General features: G+C 42.2%; 1 protein-coding gene across 7 annotated transcripts in view; it reads left to right on the top strand.

Moving 5' to 3' along the window:
* The window catches only part of UBR4 (ubiquitin protein ligase E3 component n-recognin 4), a 126,233-nt gene that overhangs the window by 59,909 nt on the left and 47,871 nt on the right, over positions 1-18,453 (top strand). For 3 of the 7 annotated variants that reach the window (XM_068539034.1, XM_068539030.1, XM_068539029.1), the window contains 12 exons: positions 470-581; positions 2,472-2,602; positions 2,724-2,901; positions 3,365-3,469; positions 4,990-5,145; positions 5,861-6,035; positions 12,286-12,382; positions 13,050-13,157; positions 13,598-13,714; positions 14,671-14,880; positions 16,402-16,551; positions 17,799-18,026. In XM_068539034.1, coding sequence (XP_068395135.1) covers positions 470-581; positions 2,472-2,602; positions 2,724-2,901; positions 3,365-3,469; positions 4,990-5,145; positions 5,861-6,035; positions 12,286-12,382; positions 13,050-13,157; positions 13,598-13,714; positions 14,671-14,880; positions 16,402-16,551; positions 17,799-18,026 — 1,767 coding nt within the window. The remainder of the gene's footprint in view (positions 1-469; positions 582-2,471; positions 2,603-2,723; positions 2,902-3,364; positions 3,470-4,989; positions 5,146-5,860; positions 6,036-12,285; positions 12,383-13,049; positions 13,158-13,597; positions 13,715-14,670; positions 14,881-16,401; positions 16,552-17,798; positions 18,027-18,453) is intronic. The other 4 variants (XM_068539035.1, XM_068539031.1, XM_068539032.1 and 1 more) reach the window with 3 other exon arrangements.

Here is an 18,453-nt window from a genome sequence, read left to right as displayed (position 1 = left end):
GTTTGTTTTGTTCAGTGCTGAGTCCCCAGGGAATATACTGATGGTTGCTTCATAGTTAATGCTAAGTAAGTATTAATTAAATGAGTACCTGAATGAACATCATCAAGATCTATTTCCAGTGACTCTGGCACAGAAGCTAGTGTTGGAAGTACTGATTTTAGCACAGAGCTAAGTGACCCTGATCATCTGATGAAAAGCCAAAACCAATTTGTAGGCAGCCAAAGGGACTTCAGGGCCAAATGACCTGCCAGTCTATTACCAGGAACTAAGATACAAGAATGTAGCATATGGGGCTTATATATGCCAGGTTGGGGAAATGGGCTTAACTGCTGACCTGATTCAGCAGGTTGCAGGTGAGAGTAGGCAGATCTTCCACATGCATGTGATTGTCCAAGAAAGGAAAGTGTTTTATAGACAGTTTCATGAATAATATTAAAACCTAAGAATGATGGTTTCCTTTCAACCTCAGGATCCTGCTGTGAGCTTCTCTTGTAAACAAGCTCTAATTCGAGTCCTAAGGCCGAGGAACAAGCGGAGACATGTGACATTGCCCTCCTCCCCTCGAAGCAACACTCCAATGGGTAATGTGAGGTCTGGGTTTAGGCTTGTGCGAGTGTGGCGGGGGGAGAAGGGAAATAAAGCACTAGGACGTGCTGCTCATGTTGACGAAGGCCCTGGAGACTTTTGGTTATGTATCCATTGTTTTACGCTGCCTTATTCCATGAAGAATTGAAGGTGGTGTATAAAAAACGCATAGTAAGTAGAATAAAAAGAAGGAAAATGGAGGCCAGGGGAAAATAAAGGTACAATAGTAAAATCAAGCCAAGGACATAAAATCTACATCACAAAGTCCTACATGGCTGTTAAGTGAAGATCTTATTTTTGGCTGAAAACTTCCCAAAAGCCAGAGTGAAAATAAAATGAGAACAGTTCAAAAATCACAGTGACTGAAGAAAAAACCCGCCATTTTTCAGGAAATGAAAAATTTCCCCGCATGAAAGCTCTTACATTAAGGGTCCATTTTGTTGCCTAATGGGTAGTATCTTCAGCGGACTTACCTACAATAAGATTGACAGCAAATTTCACAAGAGATTTCCCTCTTGATACAGTTGGATACGAGTCAAGGACATAACATTTAACATTTTAGGAAAAGCAATTCTACCAATTGTCTAAATCTTAGCAGTAGTATATTGTGTAACTCTGGTTACTTGGTTTAGCTCAGAAGTTAAACTTCCAATGAAAGTCACATACATAGTTTAAATTTTATTTTAGTCACATGATGAAGAGTAAAAAGAAATATTTGAAATTAACTTACTAATAATCCAATATATCAAAAATATTATTTCAACACATAATATAAAAAATTATTAGTAAAATATTTTCCATTCTTAAAAAATTTTTTTGTACTGTCTTAAAAATCTAGTGCGGGGCGGTGGGTGGGAGGGAGGTCCAAGAGGGAGGGGATATAGGTATACATACAGCTGATTCACTTCATTGTATAGCAGAAACTAACAACATTGTAAAGCAATTATACTCCAATAATTAAAAAAAATCTAGCGTGTACTATATACACTAACATCACATCTCCATGTGGAGTAGCCACGTTGTAGCTAGTGGCTGTGGCTACTGTGTGGTCCAGTGCAGGTTTAGAGGAGCGCATGCAGCTTCACGACCTTCAGACAACCTTCCTTGAGTATCATTCATCTTAAGCTTTTGATGAGTCAGGCAACAATTTGTGCATCTTTTCTCTGTGGAGAAGCTAGAGTCCGGATAGTTTATGTTTCCAGTTAAGGTCATATCCACATACTTTTTCAGCCCATTGAGTGGAAGGCAAGGTCTCCATCCTTTTCTGATAATTAGGAGTCTAACCTGGGCTTCTCCCTTCTTAGAGGGCTTTTCCCCTTCATACAGAAGCTGGTCTGGGTAGGACCTGTAGTGCTGTGCTGGAAGAACCAGCTTTCATTCGATGGTTTCACATTTCAATTGGTTCTTCTCTTAATGATTATGTAGTGTGAAAATCTCACTGACCCAGTTGTTTTGGGGGAAAAAAAGTAAGATAACACTCCAGGCTGCCATGACAGATAATAGATAAACATTTCAATTGTATTATTTTCCCTGTCTTGTCCAGGGTCTCCTGAGGGTTGGCACAAGCTCATGGGACCTGCTGGTCTTAGATTTTTCTGCTTTATGGAATCCAAGGGTTTTTGTTTCTGTTTTCCTTCATCAGCTGGAAAAGACTTCTCCTAAGTGGAGCAGGCTGTCACTGCCAGCCCCACCTTCCCAGATCCTGCTAGGTCCAGGAAGCAAGAGAAAAAGGCCAGGCATGGCTCCCTGGAATTTATCTCTAAAGCACAGGGCACTAGCTGGTAGCTTGCTTGTCTTGGTTTTTGTTTGCTATGTAGCTTATCTTACCACACGCCGAGGGAGGAAAGAGCAAGCACCTTCAGGTGACTGGGGTTTCTTTGACTCAGGAGACAAGGATGATGATGACGATGATGACGCAGATGAGAAAATGCAGTCGTCAGGGATCCCGAATGGTGGTCACATCCGTCAGGAAAGCCAGGAACAGAGTGAGGTGGACCATGGAGATTTTGAGATGGTGGTGAGTCTCTGGCAGCAGGAGAGGGGAGGAGGAGCCTCAGAACTCTCCTCTAGCTCTTGTTCAGTGGACTTCCACAAGCTGCCGTTTACCGCGGGACACTGACAGAGCTTTCTCTCTGCAGTCTGAGTCGATGGTCCTGGAGACAGCTGAAAATGTCAACAATGGCAACCCCTCTCCCCTGGAGGCCCTGCTGGCAGGCGCAGAGGGCTTCCCCCCCATGCTGGACATCCCGCCTGATGCAGATGACGAGACCATGGTTGAACTAGCCATTGCCCTGAGCCTGCAGCAGGACCAGCAAGGTAGAAGGCAATGCCAGGAACACAGTGGCCCATTGGCCTTGTACAGGAAAGAGGGTTTGGCAGTTACTGATATCCAGCTGACTTAGCTCGTCCCCAGATTTGGGGAGAGGTTGATCTGGGTGAGAGCTGTTCAGAGATACAGGTGGAGAGTGAGAGGGATCATGGTGGGATTTTTAGTCTGGGAGCCAATCTCATAGTTTCTGTTAGTTTGGTCTTTTGGATTATTTCCTCCCAAATCTGTTAGATTCCTCCAGCCTGTGTCCTGCCTGAGCTGAAGGAAGGCTTCCACCATCTCTGTAACTAAATTTGGTGGGTGGACAGCAATGGCTGTTGAGTAACTTCCTCTAGGCCAGAGGGGGTCACACACTGGTGAGTTTAGACTCCTGAGGGCAGCAGGTGGCCAGGCGGCGCTGTGGATGGGGTCTGGAGGGGATGCTGTGCTCACTCTCCACTTGTTTCCCAGGCAGCAGCAGCAGTGCCCTGGGCCTGCAGAGCCTGGGGCTGTCCGGCCAGGCACCCAGCTCTTCCTCTCTGGACGCAGGAACCCTCTCTGACACCACAGCATCAGGTAACTGTCCACAGCAAGGAGCGCCGGCTCAGGGCCCCAGGACCCTCAGGCCTCGTTTCCAACGCTGTGAGAGTGTAATGGGCAGCTGCTTTGACAGGCCATTCTGGACTTCCTGCTTGTGCCTTTGCTCTAGAAATGCGGGTGTGGAAGGCATAGTGATGCAGCTTGGCAAAGGCATTCATGGCTCTGCTTCCCTACACTTTGCATGCTGCCTGGCTTCAGCTAATTCCCCAAGGAAAGGCCAAGAGAACAGCTTGCAGGTTGATCGGCTTTAGAGCTTAAATCACAGCTTTCAGGGTTCTTCACCAGAGTTCTAACATTTTAGACAGTTTCAAAAGGGAGACAAGAAATGGAGCTCAAACCTTTTAACTCTTTTCTCTTCATTTGCAAATAAAAGTGAAGCTACAAGAAGCTGAGTTACACTTCAGGTCAGCGTGGGATCTGAGCTTGGTGGGTAGGGTTTTTATGGACAATTCAAATGCATAGGAAATCTTCAGACCTCATTTTGTGTTTACTTTCAATCTCTTTTCCTAATCTGATAAGAAAAAAAATGTCCTGAGTGGAGAGTTGGACCAAATAGAGGAGGATGGAACATCTGAACAATCTACTGGAAAATCAGCCCCTGAGTAATTTAAGGGTTGATTGAGAGTTTTCAGACTGATGTGTCCCTCTATTTGTTTTCTTTTTTTTTTTTTTCTTTGTTTCTTGTTTTGGGCGTTTTATCCTGGATAGATAAGAAAGGGAGAAACTGGCTGTCCCCTGTCGCCTGCTGCCATGGCTTGTTGCTTTTCTTAGGTCTCTTTAGTTGCTGTCATTTCAGGCTTGGAGGTCACTGTTGTGCTGTGCCAGTTGTGTTCCTACTGTGCTCTGTGGCTGTCTTGGCTTTTCTCCCCCATGTATCTCATCCAGCATTTTCCTCCTGTCTCAGCTCAGCCCTGATCCTGGATGCTGTGGCTGTCTCTGAGGAATTTCCTTGCTTCATTATTAGCATCTGATGAGGATGATTAGGAAGTTTGAAATTTCCAAATGAGCTCCCCTCTGGACCATCTGATTAAAAAAACAGACAAGGTTGATTTGAGAGCTCATGATAAGTGATTTCCTAGCATAAGCATAAATTGATTGCAAAACAAATCTCATGAAAATTCAGAATCTATGCTTTTGAATGGTAATGGCTATTTTCCAATCTCAGCAGGTGTCAGTAACACCTAGACTGTGGTGACTGTGAAGCGTTTTAGCTAGAAAACTGAGTGTCCATGTCACAGATTCTTCTTGAATCTCTGCACTGTTTTACTTGCACTGTGATGTAACAGTGAAGGAAATGCCCAGTGAACTGGGTTTTCACTTCTGTCTAAGTACTGTTTGCAATGCACCATGTATAGCGTTTGTTCCTGTTAGTGATTAACCAGCAAAGCAAATCCTTCCCTTTTTTCTTTGACAACAGGATGTGTAAACTGCATTGTGTCTTCTGCACTATGTAGTTTGATGCTTTTGCCCCAAAGAGGGGTTTTTACCTGTAACAGCTCTCGTTACTCTCTCAGCTCCAGCCTCAGACGACGAGGGCAGCACAGCAGCAACTGATGGTTCCACCCTTCGGACCTCCCCTGCTGACCACGGTGGTAGTGTGGGCTCGGAGAGCGGGGGAAGTGCAGTGGACTCGGTGGCTGGCGAGCACAGTGGTAATACGGCTGGAGGTCCTGATATCCTTGGGCAGAGAGGGTGGGGACAAAATAGAAATCCCTGCCTGGGTCCTAGGATTGGTTTCAGCAAAGGGGAGTTTAATTATCTGTTAGTGGAAGAAAAAAATGACATACATAATCCCAAATCATGATTAGTTGAAAACAAGGATGGTATGACTTTGAAATCAGTCCTACGGTGGCTTTTGCTTCTTCTGTTGTGGAAGAGATTTTGGGCAGTCCCGTTGTTAATGATCTGGTATATTAATATAGCAGGCCATCTGTACTGGCTGGTGGGGGTTGGGCTTCTAGAATGAGGAAGCATGACAAGCCATTTTGGTTTGATCTTAAAAATCAGTCTCTGCTTAAAAATTGGATATGAAAATTTTTTGTGGAAGAGATATAGAGTAGCTGATAATTTCGAGATTCCCAAATCAGTATGTGTTTCTTCTGGAGTATGAGATGGAAATTTATCAACAGTTGAGATTAATTGTTCTTGTGGGTGGATCTTCTGTTCTTTGGGTACCCAGAGAGTCATTTAGTAATTTAGTCATTTAGTCCTGTGGGGCCGAAATCGTGAATTCAATCCTTATTGACCTTCACACAGAAGAAAAAAATTTTCTAAAGCTACCAGTCAGGTAATTGCTGACTTAAGAATGCACTGGATTCCACCGTGCTTTGGGAGTTGATTTGTACTTTTTAAAACATTTCCCTCTAGTATCTGGCCGGAGCAGTGCTTATGGTGATGCCACAGCAGAGGGGCATCCGGCTGGACCAGGAAGTGTCAGTTCAAGCACTGGCGCCATCAGCACCACCACCGGACATCAGGAAGGAGATGGCTCCGAGGGAGAAGGAGAAGGGGAAGGGGAAGGAGATGTCCACGCTAGCAACAGGTCAGGAGCTGGCCACTTGCACTCAAGAGGCTTTCCTAGGGGAGAAGGTTTAAAAACCTTAAGAAGTGTTCTAGGTCTGTCTTCTGGTCCTAATTAGAATTTCATCAAATCAATTGCAGAGAGAATAGAAAGTGGTTTCTTTCGTAGGGCCCGCCTGTATCCCTTAGTAAAAGGGATTGTCGTAAAAACACGTGTCCTCCTTAGTCAAATCTTTCTTGTTTCATCATTAACTGTACACTCATTTTGTAGCTTTCTCTTCATAAATGACACTGTTCTGGGCTCAAAAGTGATAGTTATTAAGTAAATACTAGAAATAACTGCTTGTTCAGCATGTTTATTAGGTAATAGAGAGATCAAACAGCAAATACAAGTTTATGACTAGAAATACCAGTGGTGGGGCATTTGGCAAATGGAAAGTAATCCATAAAATCCTAATCCAGCCCCCTGAAGAAATTCTGGTGGTATTTGGTACTGGATTGGTGGAGGAATGTATTCTTAACCAAAAGATGACTAGAGAAATAGAAGAGGAGGAAGAAAAGAAACCTAAGAATATACTCGTGATACAATGTTTGTTAAATTTGGTGAGGCCCATAGTTATCACATTAGTGCAGAAATCAGTATTTTGAACTGAATGATTTCTATCAGAAAAAGAGGTAACTGAACAGTCAGGCATCGGAGACATTTTGGGAGGGCATCAGTGAGTGTTTCCTCTATTCCCTGTGTCCTTCCACTTAAACTCTTGCAGCATCCCTTTGGGGAAGATGACCTCTGGCTCAGTTAACTGTTGATATTTTGATGGGATTTGTTTCTTAACTGCTTAACCTAAAAGGCATTTTCTACTTAATCTTTTTTTTTCCTCTTCATGTGATTTCTAGGTTAATTCCATGTGTTCAGATAATGTGATCTTTGTGATTTTTGGTTCTTTGAAGTTTATTTTTCAAAATATTTTTAATCCAGTTACCTTTGCTTTTTAATTGGAACAGTTAAGTTCATTTATAACTGATGTTAATTACTGATATATTTGAATTTATTTTGTGCTTCTTATTTGTTCTGCCTGTTTCCGTGTTTCTTTTTCTTTGTAGCCCTCTTGTGGGTTGATTTGCTCTTTTCTCATTCCCCCCTGCCCCAACTTTGCAAGTTTGGAGGTTGTTTACTCTGTTTCCAGTCTTTTAGTAGTTATACTAATCACTTCAACATGCATACTTAACCAAAACTAAAGTTAACTAAGAGCTATATCTTCTTCCTGAATGAGTACCTTAGAAGACTTTGCTCATTCTTATCAATTTAAGCTATTATATTTGTGTGTTTTAAGAAAAGTCTTTTTAAAGCTTTCAAGATATTATTGCTCTTTTATATAATTTATGTAGTCAGTGTCTGTTTAGATTTGCTCACACGTTTACCACTTTCTACGCCCATGTTTTCTTTGTGCATCTCAGACCTTCCATCTAGGATCATTTTCTTCTTGAAGTATGTCATTTAGATTTTCCTTTAGGGGAGGTCCCCTGCTTTCAAAATCTCAGGTTTTGTTAGTCTGGAAAATGTCTTTATTTAGCTTACATTTTGTGGATGTATTTTTGATGGGGATAGAATTTTGTGTTGATGGTTGTATCCTCCCAAAATTGAAAATGGTATCCATTGTTATTGCCAATGAGATGTCACCTGCTGTTACAATTATTGCTTCTTTGAAAACAGTGTCTTTACTGCTGCTCTTAAGATCTTTATCTTGTCACTGTTATTTGTAGTTTTACTGGGATAGGTTTAGGATGGATTTCTTTACATTTGTTCTGCTTGAATGTTTGGGTTAGTGTCTTTTATTAATTCTAGAAACTTCTCATTCATTAATCTCATTCAAATATCTCATTCATTAATCTCATTGGGCATTGCTTCTGCCTCATTTTCTGTTATTTCTCTTTCTGGGACTTAAATAGATGTTAGACCATCATATTCTCTTCTCCATGTATCTTAATATCTCTTTTCTTTCTTTTTTAAATTCCTCTGCTTAGTTATTTATAGTTTCCTAAGATTTATTCGAGTGACATTAGAAAACATCAAATACATAGTTATAAGTTTGGAAGATATATAACACTTCTACACTGAAAACTATAAAAGCTCATTGAGGGAAATTAAAGAAGATCTAAATAAATGAAGGGATATACCATGTTTATGGATTGAAAGACTCATTATTATAAAGATAACAATTGTCTTAACATTGATACAGGTTCAGTATAATCCCGGTCAAAAGTCTTAGCTGGCTTTATTTATGTGTCAAAACTGACAAGCTGATACTAACATTTATTTGGAAGAGCAAGGGACTAAGATTAGCTAAGGCAATATTGAAGAAAACCCACAAAATTAGAAGACTACACAACTGTAGCTTATAAAGCTGTGCTCAGTAAGACAGTGAGGATATTGGTGCAAGGACAGACAAAATAGATTAACAAAACAGACTAGCGTTCAGAAACAGATTCACACATACATAGTCAACTGATTTATGACACAGATGAGACTTCTGTACAGTGGAAGAAAGATGGTCTTTTCAATCAATGGCAATAGGTTGGTTGGAAATTAATATGGAATAAAATGAGTCTTGACCTGATCATACACAAAAATCAGTTGCTATGGATTTAAACACAAAAGGTGACACCGTACTGGTTTTAGAAGACAAAATATCTTCATAACTTAGGGTTGGCAAAGATTTCTTAAATAGGACACAAAAAGTATTAGCCAAAAGGAAAAAGATATATAAACTGGACTATATTTCAGCAGCTGATTCTTTTTTTCCTGCTTTTGTCTCAGCATCAGGATTTGAGTCAGCTAATTTTTCTTACAGACTCCTGGATGGGGAAAAAGTGGTACGGGGGGAAGTGGTATATTTGTTTACTTTTAAACTCAGGGTGTAGCCTTCTGTGTTTTTTTTATGAGATTCTCTTTGAAGACTCGCCTCACTTGGGGCAGATTCTAGGCCTCTTTTCCTAGTCCAGATGCCTTGTAAGGTCCTAGCAACCTGATGTACAAGTTGCCGTTAGAGCATCATAGCCTCAAGTTTTTGGATGCCCTGAAATCAGTCTCAGGGCTCTGCTTACCCCTCTGGATTTCTATCTTTACTCATTTTCTGGCCTAATAATTTCTTAATTGCTAGTGAGCTCATTATTGCTTTTATTTTGACCTTGTATTCTGTGATCTTTCTAAATTCACTTAAATTCTAATTATAGGTTTTGATAATTAGATTAATCCTAATTATGGGTTTGGTAATTAGATTAATTCTTATCACAGATTCTGCATGAACAGTCTTGTCTCCTGTAAATAATGACATTTAAGTTTTTTCCCTTCAATCTTTACACCTTTTAACTGTTTTCTCTTGCTTTATTGTATTGGGTAGGAGAGAAGTGGTGATGGTGGAAATCCTTACCTCATTCCCAGACACAGGAGAAAAGGTTTCCTACTTTACCATGAAGTATGATGTTAAGTGGAAGGTTTTCTGGGATATTCTTTATCAAATTAAGTTTTGCTACTAGTTTGCTGGGAGATATTTTATCTTGGGTTGGTTTTTGAAGCTTTCCAGTTGCTTTTGTGGCACTTAGTTGATTATATGTTTTTCTCCTTTATTCTGTTTAAGGTTGTAAATTACAGTAATTGATATTTTCCGTTATTAAACCAACCTTCTGGGGACACCTGATCGTGATGTCTTATCTTTTGTATCACTGGATTTGATTTGCTGATACTTTATTTAGGCCTGTAATTTTTCTTCTTTGAAATGTTTTTGTCAGGTATCGGTATTCATGTTATTCTGGCCTCATAAAGTAAGTGAGGACATGTTTCCCATTCTCTGTTCTCTACAAGAGTTTGTGTAAGATTGATTTTATTTCGTCTGAATTCTTGGAAAAATTTAGCCGTGAAGTCACCTGGGTCTCTAAGGGAAGACTTTCTTTAAGGGAAGACTTTCAACTATAGATTCATTCTTTAAATGACACAGAATTATTTCTTTTTCTTCATGTGTCAATTTTGGTATGTTGTGCTTTTCAAGGAATTCATTCATTTTACTGGGATAAAGTTGTTCATAATATATCTTATCATCCTTTTAATGTCTTTAGGATTTGTAGTGATATACCTTTTTTCATTTCTAGTATGGGTAACAAATATTTCCCCCCCCAAAAGTCAGTCTTGCTAGAAGTTATCAACTTTATTTACAAAGAACCAACGTTTGGCTTTGATTTTTCTCTGTTATATACCTACTTTCTATTTCATTTCCACTCTTGATTATTTCCTTTCTCTTCTTACTAACTTTTTTTGTTTTAGTATCTTATTTTTGGGGGAGGGGGATAATTTTCTGTTTTTTTTTTTTTTAGTGTCGTAAGATGGAAGGTTAAATCATTGATTTTAAACCTTTCTTTTTCAATACATATTTGAAGCTATATATTTCTCTCTAAAATTCCCTTTAACATTGCTTTGGCTGGAGCTCACATATTTTTATATGTTGTATTTTCATTGCTGTTCAGTTCAAAATGTTTTCTAAATTCTTTTGTAATTTAGTCTTTGGCCCATGGGATATTTAGAAATACGTTGCCAAATTTCCAAACATTTGGGGATTTTCTAATTATTTTTGTTATTGATTTACAGTTTAATTTACTGTGGTTGGGGAACATACTATGTGATTTCGATGCTTTGAAATTTCTTGAGACTCATTATTTCGAAAATGTTGTTATATCTTTTTAGGATTTTCATTTGTTTTTAGCTGGAGGGTCAATTTAGGTAACCTAGCCATATTGCTAATGAAATTCTCTAAAGTTGTTTTAAGTTAACTGTATTTTTCAGGAATAAGTTAATTAAAGAATTGTTAAGTAACTTATTGTTTTAAATAATAGAATAACTGAATTGGTTTTACTTTGTCACGAGGAGGAAATTGTAATTTTGGTACACTGTTTAATTTTTTTGTTAAGTTGCAAGAGTACTACTATCTTAAGAGTTTGAAAAGTCAGTAATCTGGCATGATCTTAGTCCAGATCCAGACTCTACTCATTATGTTGGCTTTTTCCTTTCTGTGTATATTCACATGCACGTTCTCCAAATCTGAGGATTTTAATCTGTCTCAGAACTTGTTATGTTTTATCCTAAAAGTATTAAGCTGCTGCTGTCATCTCATCTTTCATCACTTGTACCTTATCTGTTCCTGAGCAATTTTTATTCATTTGTAGTCCTCACACAGCTGGTCTAATTATTCGAAGATGCATGCCTGGGCTTTTGTGTATTACTATATTCTGAAGGTTGTTTAGCTCGTTCCTTCAAGTTCTTTTAGAAAAATTGTCATTTATTATTCAAGACTATTTTCATTCAGACTTTTATTATACTGAAAATATTCTGGATACCTGCTAGGATATGGAATGCATGAAAATCACACTTAAAAAATATGAAGGCATGTGGTTTCTTACACATGTAAAGTAAAATGAAGCAAAATGGTTTATTAATTTTGAGAGTGAATCCATTAATTGATTTAGCAAATGCACTGTTAGTCTGTGTAAGATTGTGTTAGGTGAGACTGCCAACCAACTTGTTGACAAGACCCTAATTAATTTTCATATTGGTCCTCTTGAATCAGCATATTCACTAGAGATCCAGAAACACATATTTGTTATACTACAGAAGCCCAGCTGTACATCTGCAGATGAAGAAGGCTAGGTAGTGGCCAACTGCATATATGGGAGAACTCACGGTTCTAGTATTGATGTTGAGATTGAATTTTATACTAGGAAAAATGATGACTAAGCTGTGAGAGGGCAAAGCAGTGACTGGCCTTCCTAAGGACTTGGGAAACAAGAAGAAGGGGCTAGGTCACTATACAATTGGGTGATGTAAAATTTGTAGACGGCAGAATTCCAGAAAATAATGCTTGGAGGCGGAATAGGGCCATGTGTTGGAAAAAGCCATAGAGCTTACTATTGAAGGTTTGGTTTGAATATTGAGAACAACCAGGACCTGGTTGCTTGAGAAATATTTTAACTTCCTGTAGTAAGTTTTCGGTACCATCAGTTGTATCTTGGAATAGTTTTGGTCCACTTTAACAGAGTGAGATTTTTCCTTCTATGTTACTGGTATACCAAAGGCATGTCTTAACAGTTTTTTTTTTTTAAATGCTAGGATTGTTCCTAAGAAGTAGCTTCCCTATTTACGTCAGTGGCAGGAGGAAAGAACTATATTCAGCTGGTTAGTGTTTGTGTATTAGCTCATGTTTCATGTATTTTCCCTCATCTTTTAGGCTGCACATGGTCCGTCTGATGCTGTTGGAGAGACTACTGCAAACTTTGCCCCAGTTACGAAGTGTTGGAGGTGTCCGGGCCATTCCATACATGCAGGTATCCCTCAGTTCACTTGGGTCTGTCACATCAAAGTTGGACCATCCTTAAGCATGCTCACAGCTCTCCTTCTGAGGCTCTGTAAGACTTGGTTTGGTATTAGGTTATAGAATAATGGAATGTAATTTTGAATTGCAAGTTATAGCCCTTCATTTTATAGATGAGAAGGCCGAGGATCAGAGAATGAAGTTAAAAAATTTCTACAGCTATCCAGGTAGTTATTGACAGAGCCAGGAACAAAAGTCTGCTCCAGAGATTCTTAGTGTCTAGTAACTCTTTATTAGTATTAGTAATAGAGTGTGGTCTGATAGCTATTCTCCCACTAGCTGCCTTCGTCTTAGGCAAAATTGTTCTTTAATTAGAATACCACAGTGCCATATCTTAAGCCACTTTGGTTGGATATAGTGTAGGCTAGTCAATTAGTTTTGCAGACTTTTTGCAGAACATTTTCTGTGATGGCCAAGGGTAACATATGCCATAATTTGACTCTTCTGACTCTGGACACTTCAACTTTGGTTACCTTAGGACTTAGAACCTTTTCATGGATTATTGTTATGCTTGACAGGGCAGTCAGGAAGACTGGGATTTCTTCTGAAACACCTTGTGTTTAGAATTGTTGTTCTTTAGGGAATTGGCTTTCATGTTTTCTCTCTCTGTTGATGTCCAGGTCATTCTGATGCTTACTACAGATCTGGATGGAGAAGATGAGAAAGACAAGGGGGCCCTGGACAACCTGCTCTCCCAGCTTATTGCTGAACTGGGCATGGATAAGAAGGTGAAATTTGAGAGTCATACTGTGTGAGAGGCAGGGATTGGCTGAGATCGGTTTTCAGTTTTTCATTCCTCTCTTAGAGGAGCTTCACCTAGTTTCAGGGGGTGACCCTCCACTGAGGGCTCCAGTTCTGTTGATTCATCAGAAACGTTTTTAGTGCCTGCTTTGGCCCTGGCATACTTTTGGCTCTGGCTATAAATGAGGAACAAGACCAAGTCCCTGCCCTCATGGACCTTTTGTAGCTCCACAAGGTAAAAACAATAAATTGGTTGTTTGTATCTTAACATGGCTTCCTAGGTGTATCAGGCTCTAGATCATCCACGTATAGACCACAAGTACATTGGAGCTTGTTTTTTCTCTGAGTCCATGTGAGGCAATCTTGTTGAGAGGACGCCTCAAGTTTAAAGTAAGTGTGGTCTTCTGGGCTCCGCCTCTGTCCGCAGGATGTCTCCAAGAAGAACGAACGCAGTGCCCTGAATGAGGTCCACCTGGTGGTGATGAGACTCCTGAGTGTCTTCATGTCCAGGACCAAATCCGGATCCAAGTCTTCCATATGCGAGGTATCTTGCTTTGGGCTAATGGGCGTGGGGAAAGGAACGAGGATTGTCTGGGTGGCGCTCGGACAGCAGGCAGAGGCCTCTGTTAGAGCCAGGCCGTCGTCGCTCGAGAGCAGTAAGATTCTAAGCTGCCACCGCTCAGGGGCAGAGCATCCACCTTTCTCGGGGTCCCTTCCAAGCTCTGATCTTTTCCAACAATCCCTCCACTGGGGGTGGTTAAAGCGTTTGGAAGTTCCATTATTGAAAAGCAGGAGACTGTTCTGCCAGGCGCAGAGTGGCCAAGAGGATTCCCCTCCTGTATGTTGCTATAAGGTATGGTAATAGAGCAGAGAGAAAGCAGTGGTGTGTGCTGGAAAGGAGATTAACACAAAGCAGAGAAGGTAGAAATGGAGGCTGAACTGCGTCCAGTCTTAATGAGCTTCTGAGCTGTGTGGGTGGCTGGGGTTTGCCAGGCTCTCCTAATGGTTTTATTTACAGTAGCTTTTCTCCCGCTTTTCTGTTCATGTGATCACTCACCCCATCTCCTTTGGAAGCTGGTTCTATGGAAAGAGCCCCTACTAGGAGAGTGGGGCTGCAAAGAAGTGCCTATAGTGGAAAGTTTTCTCTCTCTTTAACATAAATGGGCTTCTTTTCTAGCTGTCCAAGGAGAAAGAGAAAACCTCTTCCCTGCAGGTGGAAGGGTTATCTAATCCTGGCCTCCTTGGCCTCTGGCACATATGTGTAGGGAGATTAGAGTTGGGAACTGGTGTTTCTTTGTTTTCTCTTACCATGCTGGTGTTCAGAAGAGTGGGGGAAATGTTTGAGCTAGTCGGGAAACTTTTAACTCAAGAGAGTGACTCCCTCACTTCCGTGACAGCTACTCCTAAGGCTGTTGTGAGTGCGTTTCCTACCGCCAACACTCAGCTGAATGCCACACTGTGCTACAGGCCATTCTTAGCTTCTCCCTGGTTTTTCCCCAGTCATCTTCCCTCATCTCCAGTGCCACAGCAGCAGCCCTGCTGAGCTCTGGCGCTGTGGACTACTGCCTGCACGTGCTCAAGTCCCTGCTGGAGTACTGGAAGAGCCAGCAGAACGATGAGGAACCCGTGGCTACCAGCCAGCTGCTGAAACCACATACTACGTCATCCCCACCCGACATGAGCCCATTCTTCCTCCGCCAGTATGTGAAGGTGAGGTCCTTCCCCGGGCAGTGAACCACTCCTGTCCCTCATCCAGGGCACTGTCCTCTTCAGTCTCAGTGAGTAGCGCTGAAGGAGCCGAGGATGTCACATACTCCCCCTGCTGTTACAGGATGCCCTAGTTTAGAAGATGGGCTTTCTGGTCAGGTGAGTCCGGGAACGTGTCCCTCGGGAACAGGTGTTCCCACTTACCAGCCATGAAGCTTGGAGAAGTTCTGCCTAACCTTAGTAAGCCTCAGTTTGCACACCTGAAAAATGAGCATACACATAGTATCTGCTTTATAAAGTTGTTGTGAGCATTGGATGAGGTGATGTTTGTAAAGCGCAGTGCCTAACACATACCAGTGCTCAATAAATGTTAATTATTATTACCATTTCTGTTCCATTTGAGTCTGTGTAGTGGAGCATGATGGCCTGGGGTAGCTGTGCTTCTTATTGCATACTCAGGACTGCTTCGAATAGTATGGGAGTATAACAGGGCAAAAATTGTGAATCTGATCATGTCCTTCTCTTTGTGTAACCTTCTAGTGGTTTTCCATAACTTTTCAGCCAAAAAGTTCTTTGCCGATCCAGCTATCTACTTGATTCTCTACTTTATCAACTATAACACCCCTGCATGCAGCCCTGCTAATCTGTGCGTCTCTCCCAATGTACATGCTGTCCCTTCAGAAATTTTTTCCTCTCCTACATCCCTTCCTTCTCCTGTCTAGTTAATTCCTAGCCCTTCTTCAAGACCCAGCTCAAGTATTGGATCCTTCCCCAGCACACACTTTCCTGCTGTCTGAGTGAGATGGCCTTTCCCTGGGTCCCAGAGCACCCTGTGCACACATGTAGAGTCTTCCCCTCCAGACTATCAGCAAAGACCATATTTCATTTCTCTTCACACTCCCAGTGCTTGACATAGATCTGATAAACAACTGGTGATTGAATATGTGGGACACATGCCCCCAAACTCTCGCAGACTCTTCCTGGGGACCACACAGGCTGTAGCATAGCTGTTGTTTCCATTGTCCTCAATCTCTTGGTACCCCTGCCTCTGTGTGTGGGCCCAGGATCTCGACTGAGTTTAGTGATCTTTGACACCCCCTTGGTTACAGGAATATTTCTTGTTATCATGGAAAGCTTTGGTTCTAGGGAATGGAATACATCTCATAGAAAGTCAGAAATCCTTCTCCATTACAGTGTTTTCAATTTTTTCCTATTCTAATTTTTGTGTAAGCAGAGTAAAATCAATCCAGTGTCAAAAACCAGAGTGAAATGTTAGAACTTTTAAGAGCAGTGAGATCTGCCTCCACAATAAGCTTTGCATGTAATGAAATTGCCCCCGGGAGCCTGGGGTCTTCCTGGATCTGTAAACTAAACTATCAGTCGGTGAAGTCTCCAGCTTTGAAAGGTGCCATTTACCATCTTCAACGTGAGGTACTCCTAGTGAGCAATAGACCAGTCTTTTTCCTAACTGTGGTCAGGGGAAATTGTCAATCACAGGTTCTTATACAAATGTTCTTCTCCCAGGGCCATGCTGCTGATGTGTTTGAGGCCTATACTCAGCTTCTCACAGAGATGGTCCTGAGGCTGCCATACCAAATCAAAAAGATCGCTGACACCAATTCTCGAATCCCACCTCCTGTCTTTGATCATTCGTGGTTTTACTTTCTCTCAGAGGTAAGTGAAGGTCCCAGTCGAGGAGAGGACACACCGGCTGTGACTGCCTTTGTGGCTCCCTTGCATCCTAACCTGCATGTGGTGTTTCCCCCAGCAGAGTCCCTCCCGCCATTTAGGTCTTGCCCCTCCAGAGTGTACTATGTGGTGAAACTGTGGAAGATGTGTATCAGAGCAAGCCATCCACTTTAGTTTTTGATTCTCTACACTTACCTTCCCCCACATGTGGTGATAATGGACAAGTTTAATAGTTTGGACTCTGCCTGGAAAACAGAAAGTATACTAGTTAAATGAACTGAGAGATTTTAATACAGAGAATTGGTTAAACAGCCACTGAAGAACCAAAAAGATAAAAAGGGAACGTTGCGGTAGCACAGGGCTAGTAACTGCCAGCAGCAGCTGCCAGCGGCCCCCTGAACGCAGAGGAGAGGCTGGCGGGTCTGAGGAGGGTCTGCTGCTGCCCGTACCTCAGGAGCTCTGAAGGGTTGTGATGTGCTTGGTTCTGGAAGTTCTAAAAGAAGCCGGTGAACAGGGCCACCCGGACCTGGTTTGTCCTTGACTATTGAAGAGATGCTGGAGGCCGCTAGGGTGAAGGGCTGCTCCTGGGACGGCAGGCAGGTGGGAAGGAGCAAGTCCCTTCTCTCCCTCCTGCCTTTTGGTGTCCCTCCAGTGCTCCCCACTGGCAGAACCTAAGAGGGAACCAGCTGGCAAGAAACAGCGCAGTTAGCTTTAGTTCTGGACTGGACATCACAGAGCAGGGTATGGTGGGGTGGCTTTGGAGCTGAGAGAAAATAGCTGAATAACCTGCACAGCAAGCATGAGATTAACTCTGGGACGAAGAATGTTAGCAAACCGCAAATAGCCATTTCAAGTCATGTAGATGTAACAACGCAGCTTCTTCCCCGCCTCTTTTACCTGAAAGAGAGATTCTGAATGTTTTTTTTCTTTACACGTCCATTCTGGGTGGGCTGGAGTGGAGACCAGCCTCCTATAGATTCCTAAGTACTCCACGAGCGGTAGCAGGAATGTTACTAGTTTTTTCCCTTTTTGATGTTTTTCTTTCTATGCCTTTCTTTCTCCTGGTCCTTGTAAGGAATACTAAAGTTCACCAGAGGCTAGCTTGACTGCAAGGAAGTAGCTTGGTTTGTGTTACCAGTTTTTAGTAACAGCTCATGAAAAACCAAGGCGCCGTGGCTGGTACAGATACAGTTCCAGAGTCATTGACTCTTTGTGTCGTTTCTCCCCTCAAGTACCTGATGATCCAGCAAACTCCATTTGTGCGCCGGCAAGTCCGCAAACTTCTGCTCTTCATCTGTGGGTCAAAGGAGAAATACCGCCAGCTCCGGGATTTGCACACCCTCGACTCCCATGTGCGCGGGATCAAGAAGCTGCTGGAGGAGCAGGGGATCTTCCTCCGGGCAAGTGTGGTCACAGCCAGCTCTGGCTCCGCCCTGCAGTATGACACGCTCATCAGCCTGGTACGGCGGTGCTGGGGTGGTGTGGTAGGGCAGGGAGGGGCTGTGGGCGAGGCTCAGCCAAGTAGGTAAGAGGATGGAGCGGCACACACAGGGCTTTTCAGTATTTTGAGAACATCATGGCCAGGGTTGCGATCAGGGTAGATCCATGATACCCAACTGGGTGCTGTGCCACATGCAGTTGGCTTCAGGGTCTGCAATTGCCCCTCCCTGGTCCCACCCCCACCTGGCAGTGGTTCCTCTGTTGCGAGGAGGGGTGGCTTGGGCTTTTTACCAGTTTCATTTGCTCATGTCGTGGACAGGATCAACCCGAGATTTGTGCACCTCTCTTTTTTGTCCCTGAATACTAAAGAAATGATGTATTATCGCCTAAGATCAGTTGTTTGACTTTGAGGAGTAAATTGAATATATTGCATAGGAACATCTAGAA

Source organism: Eschrichtius robustus, chromosome 3, assembly GCF_028021215.1.
Source record: "Eschrichtius robustus isolate mEscRob2 chromosome 3, mEscRob2.pri, whole genome shotgun sequence".
Classification (NCBI taxonomy): Eukaryota; Metazoa; Chordata; class Mammalia; order Artiodactyla; family Eschrichtiidae; genus Eschrichtius; species Eschrichtius robustus.
The sequence above is the reverse complement of the archived record's forward strand: the minus strand, read 5'-3'. Positions and strand labels throughout refer to the sequence as shown.